Source organism: Lynx rufus, unplaced genomic scaffold (genome assembly GCF_022079265.1).
Source record: "Lynx rufus isolate CCGP_SWC_20201006 ecotype Redwood Valley unplaced genomic scaffold, mLynRuf1.p SCAF_15, whole genome shotgun sequence".
NCBI lineage: Eukaryota > Metazoa > Chordata > Mammalia > Carnivora > Felidae > Lynx > Lynx rufus.
Window position 1 is genome coordinate 21,987,075 of NW_025814829.1, and position 26,234 is coordinate 22,013,308.

At 51.7% G+C, this 26,234-nt stretch overlaps 1 protein-coding gene and 1 long non-coding RNA gene across 3 annotated transcripts; one reads left to right on the plus strand and one right to left on the minus strand.

Moving 5' to 3' along the window:
* Positions 1-11,753, plus strand: CHIT1 (chitinase 1). The gene is made up of 11 exons (XM_047076658.1): positions 1-119; positions 1,214-1,243; positions 3,772-3,973; positions 4,573-4,629; positions 6,190-6,355; positions 6,584-6,708; positions 7,418-7,541; positions 8,678-8,863; positions 9,181-9,294; positions 10,624-10,750; positions 11,309-11,753. The coding sequence occupies exons 1-11, from the start codon at positions 95-97 to the stop codon at positions 11,542-11,544; spliced, it is 1,392 nt and encodes a 463-aa protein (XP_046932614.1). The 5' UTR covers positions 1-94; the 3' UTR covers positions 11,545-11,753.
* A 3,328-nt stretch (positions 11,754-15,081) lies between these two features.
* Positions 15,082-26,234, minus strand: LOC124510007 (uncharacterized). 2 transcript variants are annotated; one of them, XR_006961570.1, is made up of 3 exons: positions 26,006-26,234; positions 16,246-16,366; positions 15,082-16,128 (listed from the first exon to the last, which is right to left on the minus strand). It is a non-coding gene; the product is annotated as an uncharacterized LOC124510007 (long non-coding RNA). The 2 variants fall into 2 exon arrangements; XR_006961571.1 differs by lacking the exons at positions 15,082-16,128; positions 16,246-16,366 and adding an exon at positions 23,014-23,555.

A 26,234-nucleotide genomic window follows, 5' to 3' on the forward strand; every position in this document is an offset into this window, starting at 1 on the left:
TCCGGGCTAGGATGGAACGGGGCAGCCTGATAAAAGGAGGGCAGGGTCTAGAGAGTCGGTTGCACAGGCTGGAGTCTGGTGCCGAGCCAGCGCCATGGCATGGTCCGTGGCCCAGGCAGGTGAGTAGGCCGTCAGGGACAGCGGGCGGGGCCCTGGGGGCTGTAAGGCAGGGAGGTGGCTTCTGCCTCGTGGTGCTGTTTGTGAGGGTACCGAAGCATTCAGGAGAGCCTCAGAGAGCCATCCTGTTCCTTCCTCTGCCTCTATTCCTGTGGGCCCCCTTTGGCTCTTTCAATTCAAGAGCCTTTGTGTTGCAAGGAAAGGCTTTTCTCAACAGGCTGAAATGGACTTTTCCTGTGCCCCCTCGCCCCCTCCGGGTCCTGGAAGCCCAGAGTCGGTGAACACCACTGCGGTGGGTGGTTTTGTCTTTCCCACGTTCTTAGGCTTCTGCTTTTGGTCCTTATGCAAGAGATGCCCCCTGCCAGCAGCTTCCCCAGCCCCGTGCTGGTTGTCTTGCAAGAAAGCGGGCAGCCTGGGGGCCACGACCTTGGGTGCCCTTGCAAGTTCTCTTGCCCTCGCAAGCCCTTGCAAGGCTTTATTAGGTGAATGGGAAAATTCAAGGTCATCAGAAAGGTGAAATAAATCTTTTTAAAGGAGTCCTGCCGAGCCTAGGTCTCCAAGCATGTTGGGAACTCAGCTAACCTCCTGCGAGGCGTGGCGGGAAAGCCACAGAATGTGGTAAATACTGGCTGTGAGCAGAGGCACAGAGGCCTCCCTGAGAGATGGGATCTCTGGCCTAACCCTTCCAAATTGGCTCTTTCCAGCCCTAGGACAGCCCCAGGTTTCCTGCCTGTTCGAAAAGGGAAACTTTCTCTCTGAAAACCTCACAAGTTAGTGGTTTTCCTAGATCTTTCTCAATACACACCGTCCTCCACTGGCGCTCTAGGGAGGGACAACCTCAACTCACGGAAACTTCCATCAGCTCTAGGACTAGTCTAGGCCAGGGAGGGGCCCCTGCCTTCTGGCCTGGGGGAGAAGGGATGGACACAGTGCCCTCCTGGGTCCCTTGTGGACAGAGGAAGGTTGATTTGCGGGAAGCCATCCTGGGTCTACCCCCCTCTGACCACCTCTACCCACTGTGTTTCAATAGGCATACAGGGCCCGGAAAAATGCAAATAAGCTCGTAACCTCTGCCTTCTCTCCTGTGCTGTTACAGGTTTGATAGTTCTACTGATGATCCAATGGGGTAAGTGGTGCCTTTCCTTTGTCGTTTAAATGTTGATTTTATTTTTGAAAGAGAGAGAGAGAAAAGCAGAGAGAGAGGAAGATGGAGAATCCCACGCGGGCTCCTTGCTGTCGGCGCAGAGCCTGACGCAGGACTCGAACCCACGAACCGTGAGATCGTGACCGGAGCCGAAATCAAAAGCTGGACTCCTAACCGACTAAGCCACCCAGGCGCCCCCATAAGGGGTGCCTTTCTTGAGGCTAGCCGTGGGTTCCCTCAGCCCCTTCCCTGGGCTCTGCCACCCTCCCCACCCACTCCCCCAGCCCCACCCCCAACCCCATGCCAAGAGTTCTTGCCATGTTTCCGGTGAGGCCTCTCCTCCAAAGCTCAGCCCCCTGCAAGTGTCCTCATGCCCCACACCTTCTTCCAGGAAGGTTCTTGCCTCCTCATCCACTAGCTGGACCACATGTCCACGGGGCCAGCTTCAATGTCAGCCTCCCTCAGGTCTTTCCTGAGGTCACTCGCTCCAACCTCTGTGCTCTCATATCTCTGAACACATTTTCCAGTATGTATGTCAGTGCTGCTAATTATTGGCATAGATGTCTCCCCGACCAGGCTGTGAGCTGATGGAGGTGAGGAACCTAGGTCTTACCCAGCTCCGTGTCCCAGCCCCGTAACTCATACTCCCGTTTCTGTTGAACTGATGGCATGTAGGGCCTGGAGGAGCCAAGAGAGCTCTTCCTGTATCAGACGGGAGAGAGATCTCTGGGGGACGTTCAGCAACTTGGACGCTGGAGTTCCCTTCCCACCCCACCCCGCTCCCTGTGTGTCAGTGGCCCCAAGAATGTTGGCTCCTCGGACCCTCACCCTGAGGCTGGGCTGTGACATTAGACAACTATTTCCCCTCCTGACCTCACAGGAGGCAACAGCCAGAGGCCACAGAAATAACAAACATGGGGAAGAAAGGTGGAAGGTTCCCAAAAAGTTTAAGTCCAAGCTGCTTCTGGGCATATGGTGTGGTATGATATATATATTAACGGAGTTTCATGTGAATGAAGGGTTAATATATGCAAAGCGCTTAGAATAGAGTTTACTATCTGTTAGCACTGTTCAGAGTATTTAACATACTAATTCGCTGTCCATACAACAGTCCTTTGAGGTAGGAACGATGGTCATTGTCATGGTATGGAGGAGGAAGCTGAATTGCCTGGCTAGAGAGCGGCAGAGTTGGGATTTCAAGCCAGGCATGAAAATTCCAGAGATCCTGTTCTTAACCACCGTACTTCATTGCCCCTATAGTACAAAAATCCATGCATAACGTTTTTTAACGTTTTATTTTTTTAATTTATTTGAGAGAGAGAGCGCGCGCACAAGCAGGGGAGGGGCAGAGAAAGAGGGAGAGAGAGAATCCCAAGTTGGCTCTCTGTTGTCAGCACAGAGCCAAACGTGAGGTTCGACCTCACGAACCATGAGATCCTGACCTGAGCCAAAATCAAGTCAGTGGCTCAATCGAATGAGGCACCCGGGCACCGCAGGATATTTGATATGATACGACAGGATATGATGTAAGAAGAGACTCCGGGCTTCTTTCTAGATGGTCCTATGATGTGTTCCCTGGGTTAACCCTTTGCTTTGGGGAGTTCACCAACCCTCCTTCTGTATCACTACAGGCTGTACTCTCAGCCCCCACTGGCAAGTTCTGGCAAGTTCTACTCCTAAGTGGCCTCTGGCTAGAGCCAGTGATGACCCAAGAACTCCACCTTCCCCTTCGGGAGCCACCGATCTGCCCAGGGGGGGTCCCAGATAGTCCTTCATGTGCTGGGTTTCCACACAGCCTCCTGTAGCCATTTTGCACCTTCTTCCCCCTCCCCTGATCTCTCAGTGGCCAAATGGAGGCTGGAGGGGACTGTGGAGAGACCCTGTTGGGACAAAAAGAAGTCCTAGAGTCTAGACACTGGCCATAGATGTGCTCCAGTACAAACTCCCCATTCTGCCAAGTCCTTGGCATAAAATGTTGGCTTGTGCAAACCATACCCTCACAGACGACAAGTTCTAGAAGAGCCCTCAGAGACCACACAATCATTTTCAGATGGGGACCCTGGGCCAGGGCTGAAGGGGCAATTGGCCCAAAGTACATTTCTGGCAGATACAGGAGTAAAAACCAACATTCTTGCTTTCTGGTTATCTGGTCAACCTAACATAGCACCGACCTCGGCGGGGGCCCTTGCCGCTAGATCAACCCCCTGGGAACAGACCCCCCACCCACCCACCCACCCAACGAAAGTCCCCAAACGTTCTGAGGACTCCAGAAACAAGCTGCCTTTGAGTCGGACAAGTCAGACGCTTAACTGACTGAGCCAGCCAGGTTCCCCTGTATTTGCATTTTAATGAACATTCTGAAGTGTTCCAAGCAACATGTTGAAAGTCCTGCCTCTCCGCTGTCAGCCAATCAGGTGTCATGTTTAACACCCTCTGGCATTAGGTAGAGGGGGTCAGTCCTCAGCAGACCCTTCTGACCACCATTTCTTTTCTTGGCCCCAAATGACCAGGCTCTGCTGCAAAGCTGGTCTGCTACTTCACCAACTGGGCCCAGTACAGACAGGGAGCTGCTCGCTTCTTGCCCAAGGATGTGAACCCCAATCTGTGCACCCACCTCATCTATGCCTTTGCGGGCATGACCAATCACCAGCTCAGCTCCATAGAGTGGGATGATGAGGTTTTCTACCAGGAGTTCAACGGCCTGAAGAAGATGTGAGTTGCACTGGACGGGGATGGGGGTTGGTGGAGGCAGGAACCTCTTTCCAGAGCCAAAAACCTTCCCCAGCACTGCAATCCTGCTACAGACCTGCTGTGTGGCTTTGGGCAAGTCACATCACCTCTCTGGGCTTTCCTGTGCTTATACGGGAGGAGTAGGGGTAGATAGGGACTCCTGAAGGGCCCTTCCATTTAGGTCTAGGTGGGATCTGGCTTGGGAAACTGTTTTCTCTGCTGGGAATGTGTGCCCTTCTTCCTCCTACAATCTATGCGTTTTTTCAGCTCCCGTGTTATCACCCTCTTGACAAAGCTGCTCTGCGGATACGCCCTGATCTCTCTTCCTGAGTTCTTCATGTGTATGTCTCCCCAGCCAGATAGGAGGCCCTTGAAGACAAGAGCATGCTGTTTCTTTCCCAGTCTAGAGCTCCCCTCACCCAGGATCTATGCATAGGGACTTACACCTTCCCCGCCCCGCACCCCATCAGTGCCCATCAGGGCACCCACAACCCCTTGCTTTCCCAGTCAGTGAGGTGAGCCTGGGGAACTGGCTGGGCATTAAAACCTGCAAATTCTGGCATTTGTCTTATGTTTCCCAGGAATCCCAAGCTGAAGACACTGCTTTCCATCGGGGGCTGGAACTTTGGCACTCAGAAGTGAGTTGACCACGGCACCTGTATGGCAGAGCCACTGGGTGGTGACCTGACTCACTGGCAAGAGAGAACCCGGCCAGTGGGTTCTGGGAATCAGGCCAGGTGGAATATAGTCAGGGTGGGGGATCAGGAGGGCGGCCTGGACTCTGGGGGCTGACCTTCCTCCTGGGCTCGTGGTGCCTCATCGGGAGGGCTGTGGAGGGGGCTGAGCTCTGACTGTTACACATCCGGTCTTGCCGGGAGCACAGGAGACATCCTGGCCTCTTTCCAGGCCTCAGTGTCTTCCTCCATGAAATGGGTACAGGGAGAGTCCCAACTAACCTCAGACAACATACAGTGACGATATTTCCTGAGCTCTGAGACAGGATATCTTGTTTGAGAATTTTTGTTCCACTTCTGGGTGTCAAAGGCAGTCTGTGAGAATGAGCTCGGATGCCAAACTGTGGGCATTTTTGAGGAATAGGACGTTTTTGAGGAATTCTGGAGATGATGGAATGGGACATATGAAACTAGACTTTTCCTAGAAAGTCCACAATATATGGTTCCCAAAGTTCTAAACTACTCTTTCTAAAACTTTTTGGATCATGAGCCCTTTTGAAAACCTGATACAGGGGCGCCTGGGTGGTTAAGCGTCCGACTTCAGCCAGGTCACGATCTCGCGGTCCGTGAGTTCGAGCCCCGCATCAGGCTCTGGGCTGATGGCTCAGAGCCTGGAGCCTGTTTCCGATTCTGTGTCTCCCTCTCTCTCTGCCCCTCCCCCGTTCATGCTCTGTCTCTCTCTGTCCCAAAAATAAATAAACGTTGAAAAAAAAAAAAAAGAAAACCTGATACAACTTATGACCCACCTTCCCCAATCTTTTATTGGAATGAGGGGATTCTTAGCCTAGGGTTCCCAGGCACATGGACCCCACTTAAGTGCTGCTATTAATTAAATCAGTAAATGAATAGAAAACCAATTAAAGTAGGATCCGTCTATAAATACCTCGAGACACTTATAGGGATCTTGGGAATCAGGAGGATGTGGGGAGGGGGTTCCTGGGGCAGCTTCGGATTTTAAGGGGCTCCAGACAAGTCACAGTAATGGCACAAAGCATTTTACAAGTGTGAGTTTGAAGAAAATGACCACATTGACCCACCAGAGAACAAAAGCAGCAGGTTTCCAGGTTACTCAGCTCTTTCTACTTCCCTTTGTGCTCGTATTAGAAACTGTTCCCTCTTTTCTAAACGTCTACCCTGGGGTGACAGCCGGCTCTGATTCAGGGGACCACAATTCCCTGAGCAGGGACAAGGCAGTAGGCGTGTGGAGGGAGTTTGGGAAGGCAGAGCTCCTGGCAAGTCACTGTGCCCTGGGGGCCGGACACCCTTCTAGACGGTCCCTTTCCTTAGGCCTGGCTGGTAAGTCAACAGCAAATATCCCAGCAGCATCTGAAGCAGCCCTCCCAGCATCCTCCTGGCCTGAACAGCCAGCCACAAATATCCTGCGTAGTTTCTCGTCTGCCTGTGAGGGAGAGAGTGGCCTCCTGTCAGCAAGACAGGCCCATACTGCCCTTCATCACCTCGCAGATTCACAGATATGGTGGCTACGGCCAACAACCGTCAGACCTTCGTCAACTCAGCCGTTAAGTTTCTGCGCAAATATGATTTTGATGGCCTTGACCTTGACTGGGAGTACCCAGGGAGCCGGGGGAGCCCTCCTTCGGACAAGCAGCGCTTCACAGCCCTGGTGCAGGTATGGTTGGGGGTCACCCAGTTGGCCTGGGGCGGGGGGACCCAGATTGGTGGCCTCGCCGGAGAGGCCGGTGCTGTTCTGTCCCCAAGGTCTGTTGCTTCGGGTATGTGCAGAGCCCAGACAAGCCCTGCGGTCAGTTTTCAGACTCCTGAGGGTGAACATCTGCCTGGGGCCCACAGGGGCCAGCCTGGCCCCTGCCTTTGTATTCACTGTGAGCCACCTCTGCAGGACCTGGCCGCTGCCTTCCAGTGGGAAGCCCAGACGTCAGGGAAGGAACGCCTCCTTCTGAGCGCAGCCGTCCCGGCCGGGAGAAAGAACATAGAGGCTGGATACGAGGTGGACAAAATTGCTCGGTGAGTCTCAGGCCGATGGCGTGGAGCGTGTGTTCTCTGAGGTGGGAGAGACCGAGGTCGGGCTGAGTTGCCTCAGGAGCAGAGCAGATGGTCACCTGCAAGGTACCGTCTGGGGAAAGCCCTACCCCTCCACCAGCAGAGCCAGGAAGGATTTGCTCACGCTGTCTGCTTACTCCAGTGTCCTGGAGTCTCTCTTTTGGAATCCTTGCCCTTTTCCTTGGGAACTCGGTCTTAACATCAAGCACCCTGGGAGCGCAAGAGTGAAACCGAGAGGACAAGTCGTCTGGCTCTCTACACCCCAAGGTGTTGAGCTAAGTTAGAAATGCGGAATCTCCGGCCCTACCCCAGGCCTCCTAAAATTAGAGCCCGCGCTTTAATGGCGTTCCCGGGTGATTCACGTGCACACGAAAGTTTTAACAACACTGAGCTAGATTTCCCTCCCAAAAGGTAGGAGTACGAGGCGTCCTGAGGGTGCTGTGGGGAGGATGCCAAAGACAGGAGCTGCCAACCCCCCAGTCTGAATGACGATGACTTCAATCATGGCGGGTTGGGGGGAACTAGGGAGTGCCGTCTAATCCCCTCTCCCGGGACCAGGCGGGAGCGCTGCCTCTTACCGCGAGGGCCCTTCCTGGGCCACACACTGAGGGCAGGCGCGAGCAGGGAGGGACTGCTCACTAGCCCGTCACCCCTCTCTCCATGCCTCCTGCAGGAGCCTGGATTTCATCAGCCTTATGGCCTACGACTTCCATGGCTCTTATGAGAAGACCACAGGACATAACAGCCCCCTCTACAAGAGGCAGGGAGAGAACGGGGCAGCGGCCGAACTCAACGTGGTGAGTGGCTGCAGAGGTGAGGCGGATCCCCCCATCCGCAGGCCCTGTCAGGTGGCCTCTTTTGAGCCTCGAGGCCCTAGTGGAAAAGAAAGGCAGGATAACCAAGCAGGGCACAGAGGAGCCCGGACTTTTCCTTTCTTTGCTTGTTTATTTCCTGTCCTGTGCCAGTGCTGAGGGGAAGCCTTACTTCTCTGTAGCCTCCTGGCTGATGTCGGGACTGCCTCCGGCCAGAGGGGGACTTTTCTGAACTTACACAAGGTGCCATAGAGCGGAGCAGGGGGCCTTGACCTCTGCCTTTGAATAAGCTCCCATCTGATCAGAGATAAATCACGTAGACCAGCAAAAAGAAATAAATACGAATACACGTAGTGAAAAATGTTCCTGACTTAAGTGCCAAGAGGGTGCAGAGTAACAGGAGGACTTGTACTTGAAGAGAGGGGCTTCCTGGGGGAAGTGAGCCTGTAATCCTGGCTTAAGGGAAGAATCTTCATTATTCATTTATTTCACATACGTATGTTGGGTACCTCCCCATGTCACAGGCTGGGGGTGTTATGTGAAGTAATACACGATGGGGTCCGTCCCGTTCAGAGGCAAATGAGGCAGCCGTGTACTCATTTGTTCTTTCTATTTGAGCATGTAAGTGTCAGGCATTGTTCGAGGCACGAGGGATACAGAGATAAATAAAACGGACCCCATTCCCTGCTCTTGTACTCTGGGTGAGACCTAGAACAACAATAATGCGTATGATGAGCATGATCGCAGCTTTCCTTCATGCTGGGCCTTCCACGTGCATTACATCTTTTCGTTCTTGCCATTTCTATCGCTTCCATTTTACACACAGGAAGCCCTAGGCTCAGCAAGGTTAAGTTGTTGAGTGAGGAAGGGATCTCGGCCGCTTTGCTCACTGAGGTATCCCAAGCATAGAGCCTGGCCACAATGGGCCATCAATAAATATTTGCCCCGTGAATGGTTGTCTGACTCCAATGGTTGTCTGGGGTCGAGGGTCTAAGACAAGACCTAAAGAAGACAGGACGGTGTTGGAACACTAAAGCCCATCGGAAGCCCGCAGCCTTAGATGACCAGAACCAGGCCGAAGGCAAAGTAAATTAACCCTGCCCCTCCTTCTCCATCACCAGGACTTTGCCGTGCAGCTCTGGGTGCAGAAGGGGACCCCTGCCAACAAACTGATCCTTGGCATGCCTGCCTATGGCCGATCCTTCACCCTGGCCTCCCCATCAAACACTGGAGTGGGGGCCCCAGCCACGGGGCCTGGAACCCCTGGCCCCTTCACCAAAGAGGGAGGGCTGCTGGCTTACTATGAGGTGGGAAAACCCCACGGGGCCCCGAGTATGGGCTGGGGTGGGGGGTGTTCCTACTCCCATAGTTTCTGAGTGAGGATGCCAAGAGCAGCAAATTCTGGCCAAGGGAAGCCCAACCCCTTTATGCCATCTTGGATTATCCTTAAACCCCAGTGCCTCATTGAATCCAGGGTTCTAGGTCACTCAATCTAGAACCTCCTACGTTCTCCAGACTTCCTCAGATAGGAATTTTCCAATCTCTAGTCTCCTCTGGGCAAAGAGGCACAGATGTCTGTGGTGCCCCCTGCCTCTGCCCCAGCTCTGCCCTCTGCTCCTAACAGGTCTGCTCCTGGAAGGGGGCCACTAAGCCCAGAATCATGGACCAGAAGGTGCCCTATGCCTTCAAGGGCAACCAGTGGGTGGGTTTTGATGATGTGGAGAGCTTCAAAACCAAGGTGAGGCCCAGCCCTGCTGGGAGGGGGGTGGTCCTGGATGGGTCCAGGTCAATAACATTGAATGATGGCATCCAGAACCTCTCCAAAGAGGAATCTCCTCTGAAACATTTCACAAGTCTTCGTGTGATAGCATTTTGTATTTTTACCAACTATTGATTAAGAAAAGGCACGATCACAAAAAATTGCCCTACGGTAAGTACCACTCTTGAAAGAATTTGTATTTTATTACATATATGTTTGCATTTAATAAAATACAAATTCTACAGACATAGGAAGAGGAGAAATACATACAGTGAGATATATCATTTTATTCAGCTCAATGACAACATTTGTGCATGCTCAGATTACAGACCTTTTGATTTACTTATATGACTCCCCACTCCTGCCAAGTATCAGCGGCTCAAAACAAGTGTATTTGTGTGTTTCCATGCCTCTCTCCCCCGTGAGATCACGAACTCCTGCAGAGGCACCTGCTCTGGTTTGTCTATCCGGACATCTCACGTCAGCTGTGACGCAGGGCAGACAGTGGCCGGTCCCTCTAGAGGTGTAGACAAAGCGCTCTGGGAGAATTGCGAAGGGAGTGTGATCCTGGCGGCGGGGAGATGGGAGAAGGGATCACGGTGGAAGGGTCTTCGAGAAGGTCTGAAAACAGAAGGGCGAGGAAACTGAGAAGCAAAGATATGTGGGGAGGAGAGGCCAGGCTGGACTCTGAAAACAAGCTGTCGGTCCTCACCGCTGGAGGGAAAGTAGCCAGAATGGGAGATGGGGCCAGCAAGGGCTCCAGACCAGCCCTACTCTCCAACTCCCCGCATGGCGTGTTAGGCTTAGGGGACGGGGAAACCCACTTGCGGGAACACACAGCCATTCACTGGGGAAACCTCAGGGATCTGGTGGAGGAAAGAAGGCCCTCAGGGAGGACAAAGACTTAAAGACAGGAAATCGTTCAGATCTCTGGGGAAGCTTTGTCATCCCTATGGGAACTGGACTCGTCACAACCCGCAGGCCGTGCCCCCAAACACAGCGGCTCAGCACAGAAAAGACGGAGTTGTCAAAGCTTGCAACCTAGGGAAGTTCACACGCGCATCCACTCCTCAAACCCCCACCCTCACCCTCACCCAGGCCGTGCTCCTGTTGAGAGGGGAGGATTCCAGAGGGATCAGGACTCGGTCGCCTAGGCTTCCCGCCCAGGGCTGTGTCCAGAAGCCTTGACCACTCATGACCTGGGGGTGCTGGAAAAAGAGCCCTATCCAGATGAGGAAGCGGGTTCTGGGCCGGGCCGGGCCGGGTTCCCCCGGGTTCCTCCACCTGCGCCTTGCTCCTTGTGCATAGGCCAGCTACCTGAAGCAGAAGGGACTGGGTGGCGCCATGGTGTGGGCGCTGGACACGGACGACTTCGCTGGCTTCTTCTGTAACCAGGGCCCATATCCCCTCATCAAGACACTGCAGCTGGAGCTGAGTGAGTGAGGGGCCAGGGACCAGAGGCGGAATTCGCGGGTAGAGTAGGAACACCCCCTCCCTGAACTACAGGTCCTGGCTCCTTCTGGGGAAATACGCTTATTCCAATCCTGTGATTTCCCAAATTTCATGCACCCCCAGGGGCCAAGGAAACTTTGGAAGCCATTCTCTTTTCAGGCTCTTCTTCCCCTTTCTGACGGCAGCAACGCCTGTCCAGGGCTTGCCTCTGGGGGCCCTCAGCCAGGGAGCTGCAGCTTTGCTCCTCTCTTTTCAAAGAGAAAGCCTGCGCTCACCTGGAGCGCAAGACCCCCGGAGGCCCTCGCCAGCGTGTGGCTGGTCTTTGCAGATGATAGATGGCCACTGGCACCCCCGTGCTTTCTGTTGAGCTGCGCTGCAGCTCTAAGTGGGGCTGTGGGGCACCTGGCTGTGCTCTGCCTTTGGGTGGGGGGAGTGGTGAGGTATTGAGCCACGGCCTGCCTGTGGTGGTTGCCCGTGTGCTTGGCCTGTGGGTTTGGGATCTCTTGGGGGAGGCTTGGCTGAATGTTCGCTGTCTCCCCAGGTCTTCCTTTAGGCCCGCCAGGACCTGAAGTCCCCGCACCAGACCAGCCTTCTGAACCTGAGCGTGGCCCCAGCCTCGAACAAGACACCTTCTGCCGGGACAAAGCTGACGGGCTCTACCCCAACCCTGGGGACCAGTCCAGCTACTATAGCTGTGCAGGGGGGCGGCTATTCCAGCAAAGCTGCCCAGTGAGCTTGGTGTTCAGCTCCTCCTGCAAATGCTGCACTTGGAGTTGAGTGCCCAGGGCCCCTGCAGCCCCAGCCACCGGGCCAGGCGCTAGGGTCACTCCACAGTCTGCCTCTGCAGCTCTCCCTGGGGGCTACAATCCTAGAGACCTCCCTGTGGCTTTTCTGTATCCAAGATTTCTGCTCTCAGCCTTGAGTTCCTTTTCCTATGGTCCTTCTGGACCTGTTACTTGCAAAATAAATCTATGGTTTGCTCCCCACGGTCCCCGGGTGTGGTGACTTATAGAACCTCTCTAAGCACACTGTCAGTTCAAAACTGGGAAGGTGGGGAAGCCAAGAGGCAAGGGTGGCCTAAGGCATGCATAGGTCTTAGCCAGGCGGGAAGGCAGGCCCTTCGGGGTGCCCACATTCCAGTGGGCAGCTCTCAAGGCACTGGTGACCTCACTGGAGACCTTTTCCTGCTGGCCTCCACTCGGGTGTTATTCCCAAGATTCACACTAGATGGCAGCAGAAAAGAGCTTTTCCTTGCCTTAGGGCTCTGCAATGGCCACCCAGCATTAAAATAAGAATCCAAACCCCAGGTAGGTATTCAGGGCTCGCTTTGAGATAAATCCTGTTTTAGGCCTTCTATCACCTACTGCTCCTATATGCCAGACAAAGGAGGGACAATTATTATCCTCATCTTACAGGTATTTAAACAGAAGGCTAACTAACCCAGAACTGAGTCCTAAATGGGCCACGTTGCACACACAGTATCCCGGATAACCGACCAATGCAAATGGTCCCTGCAGCTTTGGGTTGAAGCCTGGTCGTTCCATTGGAAGAAAATCTGCACGTAACCTAATGGTCCATCTTGCCATGCACTCACCCAAGCTGGGTTTTGGGGTGGGACTCAGGCAGGCAGCAGGAGATGGGGACACGTAGGAGAGAGGAGGTGACCTGGCCCTTCACCCTAGTACAGCCAGTACCAGATCCCCATAAAAATGACCTCCCCGCTTCTACGCCCCGCCTGTCCTTGGGCCTTTACAAATCTGTTCTTCTTCGACCCTGAGCACAGGTCTGCTCACCACACATGCCCTTCCTTTGAGGTCTCAACTCGAAGGGGACGCGCCACATCCAGGCCTGACAAGAGCCTCCTAACTGCTCAGAATGGCGTCCAGGGTGGCGGTTTCCTTTTGGGGGATGCAGAGCTGGCTTCTGGCTCTGTCATCTGCTAGCGGTGTGACTTGAGGCCGAGAAACAGAACCTCATCACCTCATCTGTTGGGTGGAGTTAAGCCTCGTCGTCATGATCAGCACTCACTCTTCCCTCCCTCTTCCCATCTCTGTCCTTTCTTTACCTTCTGCGGGCTGGGTAAGTCAAGAATCTAGCAGAGAGTCTCCTTGTAGCAGAATTTAGGGGTCCCCAAACAGCCCAAGTCCCCCTACATCGTCACTGTGACATTGGTGCTACCTTCATGTTGAGGACGGTTTTAAGCAGGGCTTCTCTCTGATCTTCTCCAAACCCGTGGTCCCTGTGTCACCTCAGGCCAGTGCCACTTGTCACCCTGCCTCCTGCCCCTCCTTTGTCCAGGCCAACCTCCATCCAGCCCCCAGCTCAACGTTTCTAAATTTTGGATCAAATCCTAACACTTCCCTTACTTAAGAGATGCCAACAGCTTCCGGTGGACAGAGTCAAGTCTCCATCATCAGCATAGAGTCAAAACCCTCCATTAGGCCCCAGCCTCATCCCTTGGTCTCATTTCCTTTCATCCCACCCCAGTTTGGTGGCCGGGTCCCCAGACCACCTTGCTCAGCCATGCTGGCTTCTCATGAGAAACCTCCCATAGTCTGTCATCACCCCTGTGAGGTTTGAGCCCCAGCCCCAAAGCAAATACTACTTTTAAACTAAACTTTCTCCCTTGACCTATCAGACTGCCCCACCAGCCCCACACAATCCACTTATAGACTAGGGGACGCACCCCTGCACAGAGCCGGCCTTTCGAGTCAGGTGCAAATGCTGCTTGAGTTGTTGGGGGGATCAGCTTTGAGTAATAGCATTTGAAAAGGATTTTTGTGTCACTCATGTCTTGGTGGCTTAACCCACGAATGTCTGGCCGCTCTCCCTAACAGCGATGACCACTCTCAGCCCCATGAAGGACAGGTCCCTCTGACCTTCTCTCTGAGGACGTTCATAGCGTTCACCACCATGTCTAATACACCTGCCGGAACCCAGGCAAACAGTTAAGCCCCATCCCTTCTCCCAACTGGGACCAAGCTCTCCTGGGGGGCCGGCAGGCCCCCACCACCACAGGTACCCACTTCCAAATGTACCACACCCTACGTGAGCAGTGAAACTCTGTTGTTTTTATTGTGGTTTAATTTTGAAATCTACCATATAGACCAAAGAGTGTTTCAAATATGTATGCTCAGTATCTCCCATGAGTCCGTCACCCAGGTAAGGAAACAGAACATTGCCAGTACCTTCAAAACTACTGATGCGCTTCTCCCTAATCCTACATCCTTCTATCTCGATTTCGATTATTCATTCCCTCGTCTTCTTATCCTTTTATCAACTGTGCGTATATTCCTAGACTAGAAGTTGTTTATTCTAGACTATTTTGAACCTTATATAAATAGAAACGTACTGTGTGGTGCTTTCTCTGGCTCACTTCTTATCTTCACTTAGCCAGAGCTCACCCTGTTCACTGCTGCATAATTTTCTACCACATGCCACGCCACAATCTCTACTTTCTGCTATCAGGACACATGGGTGTTGTTTCCAGTTTGGGGCTAACGTGGACCACATTGCTACAAACACTTTTGAGCCTGTCTATTGGTACCCATGTGTACGATTTGGGACACATGCGAGTTCAACTTTCCCAGGTGCGGGCAGAGGTTTTCCCAAAGTGGACATACAACTACTCCCTACCATTGCAGCATTCCTAGTGAACCCCATCCTCACCATTCCTACGCCCTACTTTATGCTGATCTGTGAGGTGTAAAAATGGCATCTCACTCGAGTTTAAACTCGCATTGCCTTAATTACTTACATTTCAGCATCTTCTTACGTCTACAAGCTATTTGTGTTTGTTCTTTTGTGAATAATCTGTTGTGTCGCTTGCCCATGTTTCCATTGTGTTCTCTTTCTTATTGAAATATAGCAGTTCTTTACATATTCTGAACACAGATCTTTGATGTAGGTTTGACCATATCTGTTCCCAGTTTGAGGTGTGGCTTTTCATTTTTTGAGTATTGTTTAAGGTAGTTACCTTTGCCAATCCTATCCCTTATGGTTTGTGCTTCCTGCATTTTGTTTAAGAAGTCTTCTTCTAGGGGCGTCTGGCTGGCTCAGACAGAAAAGCATGTGACTCTTGATCATAGGGTTGTGAGTTCAAGCCCCACGCTGGTTGCAGAGATTACTTAAATTAAAAAAAAAAACAAACAACAAAACAGGGCACCTGGGTGGCTTAGTCGTTGGTTAAGTGTCTGAATCTGAATCTTGATTTCAGCTCAGGTCATGATCCTCTGATTCGTGGGATCAAATCCCACATCAGGGTCTACACTGACAGCACAGAGCCTGCTTGGGATTCTCTCTCTGCCCCTCCCCCACTTGTAGTGTCTCTGTCTCTCTCAAAATAAATAAACTTCAAAAAATAAATTAAATTAGATTTTCTGGCTAATTGTTGCTAACCTGTAATAACATCACTGACATTTGGAAACTGATGCTATGTCCAGGAAACTTTTCAAACCCTCTTACTAACTTTAATGATCATTCTGCAGAGTGTTCTACATAGACAATCGTATTATCTACACGAATAAGTTTTGTTTCTTCCATTCCAAGCCTTATGCCTTTGTTTATTTTTCTAGTTGACTGTGCTAGCTGAGGCCTCCAATACGGTGGTGAATAAAAGCAGTGATAATGGGCATCTTCCCTTGTTCCTGGCCTGAAAGGGGATGTTTGCAACATCTCACCGTTAAGTATGCGATTTATCGTAGGTTTTTCACAAACGTCTTCTATGAGACTAAGGAAGTTTGCTTCTACTCTTGGTTTCCCGAGAGTTTCCATAAGAAGGGCTGTGAATTTTTTCAGGAAGCTTTTATTTTCAATAGATTTTTGCTTTTATTCCGTTCATAAAGCAAATTACATTCATCGGTTTTCCCCCTGTTACATTCATCTTGCATTCCTAGGAGTAATCCAACACGGCCCTGATGGGTTATCTTTCCCGTGCATCGCCGGATCTGGCCAATACCGTGTTTCACATTTTTGTGTTTATATATTAATAACAAGATGGGCCTGCGTGTTTTCTTTCTCACACGCTAGGATGCCCTTGCCATCACTGCTACCGGCCAGGTTAATAATAAACCGACCTAGGGTATCAATGTTTTGCTGGCCTCATTAAGCGAGTTGGGGAGCTTCCCTCTTTCCACTCTCCGGATGAGTTGTGTCCCAGGACTTCTCTGTTCCTTGAAGGGCAGCTGTCACCAGGAAAGCCATCTCAGCTCCATGCTTTCTTGAGGCTCATTTGTAAGTGCTGATTCGATGTCCTGTAGTGGTCGCAGAACCGTCGCATTTCTGATTTTGTCTTGAGCAGGCCGAGAGCTGAACTCACTAAGGGTCGAGAGGCCCGCGGTCCCCTGGTTAAAAAACCCTAATCTGAAATAAAGTCAGGGAGGTTGCTGGTTGTCTCTCCCTTCCATCTGTCCCTCCCAAGTGGCCCTTGACAGGGAGCAGCTAGAGGCTGCCCGGGCACCCCCTTGCCAGGTCACACACCTGCTCCGAGGCCAGGCCCCGGTCCAGTGCGGAATTACCACCGTGGAGCACTCCTTATGCTCATCCCACTGTCTGCTGTCGTGTTCAGAGCTTGGTGCAAAGAGAAAACAGCCAGATTCTTCTTCATTAATTCAGCGATTTGGGCAAAAAATAAATAAATAAATAAATAAAATGTGTTTAAAAACTTGTCGCAGGGAGAGAAAGATGGCTTCCAAAGGCCCCCTGTTGAATTCCTTTTGGGCGTTGCCATTCTATTTAGCATGGGAGTGGGGAGAAGGGAACAGACATTCCTGCCAGGCCCCTGCCCCTCGGCCCCTACCATATGGCCTGTGAGATCTGGCCCCGGCACCACCCGCTCCCTCCTCAGTGTGCCCTTGCCATTCCAGCTGTTGCCCAGGCCAGTGATAAACTGATGAGACCAGGCAGCCAGGAGGCCAGGCTTAGCTAAGGACACCCTCCCAGTCCTCCCACCCCCTTGGGCCCTTCATTCCAAGAAGGGACACTGAAGGGGCCACCTGAGAATGGGAGGCATCAAAGGAAAATGGCAGGAGGACCCAGTGCCTATAACTTCTGCCATCACTACAACTTGCCCTTGATCTTCTGAAGCAGAGCCTCTAAGGCACCAAGGAGCCAGACCCCTCCAAATCAGACCAGCCCCACGGGCTGGGGGTCTTGTTTTCCCTAAGTGCCTTCCTGGCATCTAATTTGAGATCCTTGATCGCTTCTCGGCCTTTCGGGCAAGATCAAGTGTAATTTGAGATCCTTGAGCTGTAGTAATAGTTCATGTGACCTTATTTCGGCCTCTGTGGGGATGAAAATCTCTACCTTATTCATTTTTAAGGTTAGCTCTCTGTCCCACGTGGCTTCTCTGTGTCCATGGATAAGTCTTGGACCGCCTTCCAGTGCACAACCCAGGGCTCCCCTCAGCCCTGCCCCACTGAAAGGCAGACCTTGAGCATAAGGGGCTCAGACTCTGGAACATGAGCCAGGGCAGGACTTGAAGCTAGATATCTGGGGTCCCTAAAGTCAGAGTACAGAGAGACTGTCCCTCTACCGTGTTCCTACCGCCGTCACCCAGACTCAAAGATGACTTGGTATGGAGGAAAGTACACTAGGCCTTTATCTCTGCCTCTCTGTGTGAGAGAGGACTTGGGCAAGTCACTTAGCTTGGGTCCTCGGTGTCCCACCAGTGGGCAGTTGGACTAGATGACCTACCAGCCACCACCAGCTACTGGATTGTCCCTTCCCAGAAAGTAGAAAAGCAAGGGAGAGCTAGAGCCTCCATTTGGCTTACGTATTGGCCCCTCACCTTATTCTCCCAACCACAAGGCCCCTTTCAGTACAAGCCTTGAACAGCATGTGGGGGTCTCTCTCTGTGGCTCCCTCTTCCACCTGACGCGCACACACACACACACACACACACACTCACGCCCACGAAACCTGTCCTTTCCTGACCTTTGTTTACAGGCAGCCACAAGAATGGGAAAAGGACATCTCACATTACCCTTTATGCCAGAGCCTGTCTTTACACATCTCCCCTGCAGACTCCAGCCAGGCTGCCCTTGCCCTCCCATCTGCCCTGTTCCACATCTGCAGGGAAGCCACAGATCTGAAGCCAGCCAGCGGCTGAACATGATGTCCAGGCTATGTTCCAGAGCATCCCTGGAGTGACTCAGGGGTTACTGGCCTGTGGAGGGCATCCAGATCTCCACTCTTCAGCCAGTGGAGAGACCTTCTCCTGGTGCACCAGTCCCCGAATGCCTTGAGACAATCTCTTTCTAATCCTTTAATCCAGTGGTAGGAGCCATTTTCTATTAAGAGACAGTGATCTCAGTGGAAAAAAATAATCATCTGAGGGCCATACAATCATAGAAAATTACTTAATTTAGGTGCGGAGGCTGCTGCTAGTTTTCCATTAACAGGGACTTAACAGCATTCAACACACCTGACTTTTTTTTTTTTTAATTTACATCCAAGTTAGTTAGCATATAGTGTAACAATGATTTCAGGAGTAGATTCCTTAATGCCCCTGACCCATTGGGCCCATCCCCCCTCCCACACCCTCTCCAGTAACCCTCTGTTTGTTCTCCATATTTAAGAGTCTCTTGTGCTTTGTCCCCCTCCCTGGTTTTATATCATTTTTGCTTCCCTTCCCTTATGTTCATCTGTTTGGTATCTTAAAGTTCTCTTATGAGTGAAGTCATATGATATTTGTCTTTCTCTGACTGACTAATCTCGCTTGGCATAATACCCTCTAGTTCCAGCCATGTAGCTGCAAATGGCAAGATTTCATTCTTTTTGATTGCCGCGTAATACTCCATTGTATATATATACCACATCTTCTTTATCCGTTCATCCATTGATGGACATTTGGGCTCTTTCCATACTTTGGCTATTGTGGATAGTGTTGCTATAAACATCGGGGTGCATGTGTCCCTTCAAAACAGCACACCTGTATCCCGTGGATAAATACCTAGCAGTGCAATTTCTGGGCCATAAGGTAGTTCTATTTTTAATTTTTTGAGGAATTTCCATACCAACACACCTGATTTCTAAAGGAAGACAAAACCATACTCAACAATCGGTATTTAAAAATACGTCTTGATTCTAAATTTGGGGCAGTCGAGCTGATGGGATTTGAAATAATGTGAAGGAAAGTTGAGAGTAAGAAACTGTGGTGAGAATAAAAAGAAATGTAATCAGGTAAGAAAAAGATGGAAGGAGAAAGGTCGGGTGGTGGAGAGGAAGAAAAGGAGGATAGAGCCAGGAAGCCTCCGCGGGACAAGGGCTAACTTGTCCCTGCTTAGCTCTGGGCTCCCGGTCGTCCCTCATCCTGTAATGCCTGGTGTTTAGGTTACTACCTGGATTTCAGGTTACCATTTGTTGTCAACAGCGTGGATGCTTATTTCCATTATACCATCTGCTTCACAAAAATTCCACAAATGAGATATTTTACAAAGGAAGAAGCTAAGACTCAGAAAAGTTGCCCAAGTTCACACATCAGTAATAATTAGAGTGAGGACCAAATCCATACCTTGGCCAGAAGCCCATGCTGTATGTATGCACTCTGCCAGCACATATGACTGTGTCACCACCATCTCCCTACTGAACTGTGGGTCACTTGTGTCCATCACCTCCTGTTCCCCAGGATCCGGCCATTCTTGCTTTCCTTCTGTTCCTGGTACCCATTAAACTCATCCCATCTCGGTCCCCACCTTCCCCGACCTCAAAGCTTTGTCCCATCTGTTCCCCTCTCTGGGACAGCTCATGCCCACACCTCCCCCTGCCACCTCAACCCCACTTCAGGTCTCTCCTTAGCGTCGCTTCTTCAGAGACCCCCTCCCCAACCACTTGACAATCACATGAGCACATCACTCTGACTTATTTTTATCAGTGACACTTACCACTACGTGATGTTTTCTTTATTATCTATGTTCCTGGGCTAGGACAGAATCTCTGCGTGAGCAAGAACTGATGCAGACTTAGGACTAGATCTCCAGTATCTAACATTACTTCTGTCATAAATGCTTAATAAGTATTTGTTGAATGGATGGATGGGTGGATGGATGGGCGGATGGGTGGACAAACTACTCTCTATCCCTTCATAGATTCTCTTAGCAGAGGTGTGTTTTCCCAGGGAGCCAATTACATCAAGCCCCAGACTGTATTTCCCACATCAGCACACATCCCCTCTGCAACTTTAACCAAACCTCATCCACTCCACAAGCATGCCCAAGCTCTTTGCCGAAGCTGTGGATGGAGATAAATGAGACTTGACCCCAGACACGAGGCTTGATCTTCTGTAGTTTACAGAGTCCATGAGGGGAGATAAAGCATGCCCACAAAGCATTATAATTAAAGATTAAATGAGCCATAAGCGATGAAATAGGAACACACTAAACATGTTCAAAGGAAGAAGAAATCCTCTCTGAACGACGGAGCAGTGAGAGCTTTAACAAATAGAGGCACCAACACAGAGACTGAGCCTGAAGGCAGGTTCAGAGCCTCCTCAGTCTCCAAGGCAGAGTATTAACCAGGCAAGTGTTGAGAGCCAGGATCCCCAGGGCTTGTCCAGACTGGACCGGGTACGGGGCACAGGAAGGAGGCAGCGCGAGGTGAGGATGGAGGGAGAGGTTGGAGCCAGGCTATGCGGGTTTGTGGACTCAACATAACCACAGGAGAGTGAGCCACGCGGGCACCGTGAGCCAGGCAGCCCAGTGCCCAAGAGGCGCCCAGTCCGTGGCATTCAGCAGCTGCCAGGAGTGGGGGTTTGTTGGTGGAGGGCTCTGGCCTGCAGTGACGGGGGGCGGGGGGTGGTTACTGACCTCGTTTCTCTCTGAAAAGCTCAGTGAGACAGATTTCTCTTTTCCTCAAGCAGTGTGAAATACAAGCTGGTCAACACGCATGATTTCTCAACAGCAGGATTTATTTCCTGCTGCTTCATTGCAGCAGTTTTGGGGACGATATCCCGCTATAATGGGGGGCAAGGCTCCAGGCTACAGCCGTTCTGCTGTCCAGCTAATGCTGTTTCAGAACACAGTTCTCTTCCTAAGGGAGCGAGCCGGTCAGGACAGAGGAGGGGACCTAGAGGGCTGGAGGTGGGGTGGAAATGAGGAAGGAGCAGGGCTCCCCAGCGTCGCTCATGGCCTGTGGGGGCTCTGGAAGGAAGAGGCCGGTGGGTCCAGGGGATTTAGGGAGTCTCAAGGAAGGACGCCAGACCCCAAAGAGTTCTCAGCCCCTGCATCCTTTCTCTCCACCTTCCTGAGGTCCACGGTCCCTTCCATAGACTCAGCCATGCCTGTTTCTGGCACCTGAGACTACAGAGGGATCTTCCAGTGCCTTCTTCTGGGCCCATCTCTATAAATACTATACCACACTGTAATGTAAATATTGGCTCTTACAGCTGCTCCTGCGAGCCCCTTGAGGGCAAGGGCCTTGTCCTGATGCCTTGGCGTCCCCAGCCTCTGCTGCACATGCCCCAGGCCACCCCCTGTGGGTTTGCTAACTGGGTGAATGGGGTGGTTGCCCCCTACATCTTCTGGGTCTATTCCACCTCTGCGGGATCTCTACCCATCTGCATGCCTCAGGGCTTGCCCAGGGCTTTCTGCCCTTCTCTCCTTAGATCATCTCTTCCATTTCCAGGGCTTTAAATAGCATGGTTATGCTAATGGTTCCCACACTTGCGTATCTCCAGCCCAGACCTCCCCTCTGAGCTCCAGATGCGTACATCCACCGGCCTACTTGCTCTCTCCACTCCGATGAGGTGTAAACAGCTCATCTTTGCCCGAAATAGAGTCCCTTATTATAAAATCTGTCTGCACCTCAAGGGTGCCTCACTTTAGAAAATTACCCAGCGCCTCTCCACGTGGCTGAGGTGGAACCCCAAGGTGATTCCTGCTTCTTCCTTTTCCCTCAGCTCTTACATTCACCTCCTCAGTAAGGTTGATTTTCCCCTCCAATAAATGTCTAGAGTCGGCCCTCTTCTCCCCATGTCCCCCCCCCCCCCCCAGCCTGGTCCAGGTTGACACACGTCTTGCCTGGACCTCTCTGATGGCTGTTCATGCTCTCACTTCTTCCATTCCAGTCCCCCTCCAAAGCTGGTCTCGGCAGACAGCAAGAGTGACTTTTCAAAACACAAGTCCTGTGGCGTACCCCCTGCTTAAACGTTCAATGGCATCTGACAACACTGAGGGCCAAACCCCTTCATGGTTTACAAGGGCCCCTGACCAGACCCTTCTCTCTCATCACCATTTTCTCTCTCTCTTTTTTTTTTTCCTCACCCCTGGGACCTTGCATATGGTGTTCTCTATCTAGATCATTCTCCCTGCTTCTGGACATGGCCAACTCCCCTCTCATCCCTCAGATTCCAGTTTAAGGCCACCTCCCCCGAGACGACTCTCCGACCATCCAAACTAAACCCCACTCCACACCCCACCCAGCTTAGCCCTGGACCTGGCACCTCATGGGGGCTCAGTAACTATTCCAGAAAGAAAAGGTAGGTAGTCTCCATCCCAGGCCATCTCCTGCAAGCTCCCGTCTTCCTCCTTCTCGGCTACCCAGGATTCAGCGCCCGCTCCCTTTATTTTTACATTTCTCGAAACTACCCACACAAACACCATATTGTAGGGTTTCTTTCTCCTCCAAAATTAGCTGCAGAACTGGACAAAGACTCCTTGGCTGCTAGCTTCCTGGCTGTCTCTTTCGGTTTCAGGGTTTAAAAGCTAGTCCTGCAGGGGAACAGTGGGAGAATGGAAAATCACCAACAGGGAGAAGTGACGGAGTCCGGAGACCAGCCGAGTTCTGACAGTCATGGCCATGCTCTATAGTTAGCTCCTGACTTCCTTTCTTGGCAAGATCTTACCGGTTATCTAGGGCAGTCCCCGTTTCAACTGTTCCGTTCCATTGTCTGACTATGTATCATGAGTTTTCTTACAATATGGTCCCTCTACCCCCTCTCCACCTGCTCTCCCTACGACCAGGGTGGCCTTTCTTAAACGACCCGCACACTCAAGAGGTGAAAGGCCATAGGTTCCACGTTCAAGCCCTTGATCCACCACATTAAAGTCTGTGTGACTTTGGGGAAAGTATCCTCTCCGAGACTCAGTTTGCTCAGCTGTAAAGTAGGAATAGACTAGTACCTTCCTCCCAGGATTTGGCAGGGGATGACTGGCATACAATGTGTTGAGCATTTGGCACTCATAGAAAGCCCCCCTTCCCTCTCAGGATGGATAAATGGCATGAAATTTTCAACCAAAAGACTCTTGGGGCCCGGTGAGCAATTTAGTACTTTAATAACCAAAGTGTAGGTGGATAAATTAACATGCTGTGGAGTGACGGGTGCTTTCTCTCAGTTCTCCTGCGGCCTGACTGGGGAGCCAGGTCATGTCCATAGGTGGGGAGCGCAGGCTTCCTGATGAGGAAAAGTGATCAGTTGCAGCCACCAGGGAAAGGACAAGTATTTATTGGAAACCAGAGCTCAGAAGACTGGCCTTGGGCAGACCAGAAAGGGTTCGTCTCTCGGGCCTGGTTCTCCTGGGCCCCAGCTTGCAAGCCACGGTGCATCCCCAGATAGGGGGTGAAAGATGGCCTCTCCACGTGGAACAAGGAGAGAAGATGGCACCGGTCACTCAGTGTGCACGTCCCCTTGGTACCCTGGAGCCTCCCCTGAAGGCTGTCTGAACACCTGGTTCGGATTCAGTTCTGCAGACGGACAGTGTGCCACCTCCTAGGCCAGAGTGTGAAGGGATGACCAGTGTCTCCAAGGCCCCCTTGTGACAACCTTTCAAGGGGAAGGTGCATGCAGGTGATTCCTGTGGACAGAGGAGGGATCGTGCAGCCCCGTTGCCCCTGCCCAAGTGGCAATTCTCTTTCCGGGGCTAACCCACGTGGTCCTGCCTGGAGTTTGTTCTTATTAAGGAAACTGGTACTTCCTTTCAACGTGTCAGGGGCACCAGGTGCACACCATGTTCACATCATCTCCCGGAGGGGCCCCCTTAGCAGGAAAAAGGGCACTTTGTGCTTCGGGCCACGTCTGTTGAAACAAAACCGCAGGCCGGGCCCTGGGGCGGGCAGCTGGGAGACCTGGAAACAAAGTCACCTACTCTTGGCTTCCTTGTTTGACAGAGAAAACCACCTCTGTACTCTTTTCCTGGGGCTGCTGAAGCAAATCCCACAAACCTTCGTGGCCGAACACAACGCGTATCTGTTATCTGACAGTCAGAAATCCAAAATAAGCTTACGAGGCTAAAGTCAAGGAGTCAGCCGGGCTCGTTCCTTCTGGCCCCAGGGCAGAATCCATTTTCTTTCCTTTTTTTCACCTTCTAGAAGCCTCCTGCATTCCTTGCCTTCCATCACCACATGCCTCTTCTGTGTCTGAAGGACTCTTGCGATTACCTTGGGCTCCCTGGGTAATCCAAAATAATCTCCCCTCTCCCAGCTCTGCTTAACTTAGACACATCCTCCAAGCCCCCTTTGCCATGTAAGGTGATACGTTCCCAGGTGCTGGGGGAGTGGGACAGGGGTGTCTTTGGGGAGCCATTATTCTGTTGACCACAATCTTCTTACCATGTAAAGCTGTTCTCTTCCAAACCTCACACATTTCCCAGGCTCCAGAAGGGACCTTATGTCATCTCAAGCCAAAGGGTCCGGGCTTAAAATTCCTCAGACAGAGGGTCTGCAGAAACCTCTAGCTGCAGAAACCTACTAGCACTTGCTGTACCTCTGCTAGTGTGCCAAAGCCTTACATACGACGTCTCCTTTAACACTTACGACAATCCTGGGGAGATACTGAGGCTCGCAGGGGTGGAATAATGTTCCCAAGGTCAGCAGGTGGCAGAGCTGAATGGGAATGAGAGGTTTCTTTCTGCGCCTGCCACAGCGTAGCACAGGGTTCAGCTCACTGGGGCCCTGGCTTGGTACATTACCAGTGTTGCTTTTCTCCTGGCGTTAGAAACAACCCCAGAGAGGGGACCATCGCTTATGGTGACAAGGGCTGTTTACACAGGTCAGAGCCACACACTAGTAGCTGAGGTTTAGAGCTTCTGGAAGTGAGAGGGGGTGTGTGTGTGTGTGTGTGCATTCCATTAACTCGTACTTTTTTTTTTTAATGTTTTTTTTATTTTTGAGGGAGAGAGAGAGTGCAAGCGGGGCAGGGGCAGAGAGAGAGGGAGACACAGCATTCAAAGGAGGCTCCACGATGTCAGCGCAAAGTCTGATGTGGGGTCCGAACTCATGAACCGTGAGCTCATGACCTGAGCCAAAGTCGGATGCTCAGCCGACTGAGCCACCCAAGTGCCCCACATTAACTCGTACTTTGAATGGAGAGGAGAAGGGGAAGACTGTCCTAGGGGATGGGAGTGTATGATTGTTAGCCGGACAGGAAGGGAGGCCCAGTAAAGGGTCACTAAAAACACTGTCTGTATTCAAAACATTCCTCGACACGGTGGCTTGAAATCACCATCATCATCATCCAAAGACATTTACCAGAGACCTTTGTCCTTGGGCTGACGAGATCTGTGGAGAGGCGGACCCCTGCACAAATATGGCGGTGGAGAAGTTCAATGGAAAGAGACACAGACTCTGCTCCCAGGAGGCACCAGATCCGAAGAGGAAAGGAGGAAAGAGATCCTATCTTCAGGGAGACCCATGTGCGGCAGATGGAAAAGAGAGTGCTCAGTTTAGAAGGAAAGCTGGAACACACAGGAACCAAGCACATCTCCACACAGGCAGGTGTTCCCAAATCCCCACAATCCAATGGTTGTAAAGCCAGAGCCAGAGGAAAGAACCCTTAGAAGTGAGCTTGGTGAAAGAAGAAGGTTCCGGGAGGAGGTGAGTCTGGAAGCAGGAGGGAAAAGTGAAGTGGAGAGTTGAGAGCAGAGCGCTGGGGAGGGAGAGGAAGTCACTCATCTGAGGGGTCCGTGGAGGGAAGAGAGGTGGGCACGAGTAAGCCTGACCGCCGGCAGGGAGCTGCCCGGATGAGCCAGAGTGGTCATCCCTTCTTTAACAAGACGGGCAAGGGCAGGGGTTTTATAAAAAAAATAAACACACACATCTCTGATCTAGGGGCTCCGGGATGGGCGAGGAATCCCGGCCCCGAGTTCTTGAGTGGTGCCTCACCCAGCTTTCTCCTCCTAGTCCGCTGCCCAGAGAACGCAGACCCGCAGGGGTCCCTGGCTTCCTTACAGAGGAGGCCCCCCACATGGCTGTCCCACCCATCCAGGCAGAAATGGTGTGCGGATCATTCCCCACCCTGTCTACTTACCAAGAAACTGATGACAGGTCAGCTGAAGGGACCGATACGATCACGTGTCCATTATCTTCACGTGGCTTCTCTAGAGAGACCAGTTTTCATGATCCTCTGACTTTAGTTAATGTACCAAACGTATGTGAACACTGCAGGAACAAAAGGTGAAGCTGTGCCTTGTCTGTTTGTTTGTTTATTTATTTTTAAGATCTTATTTTTTTAAGTAATGTCTACTCCCAACACGGGG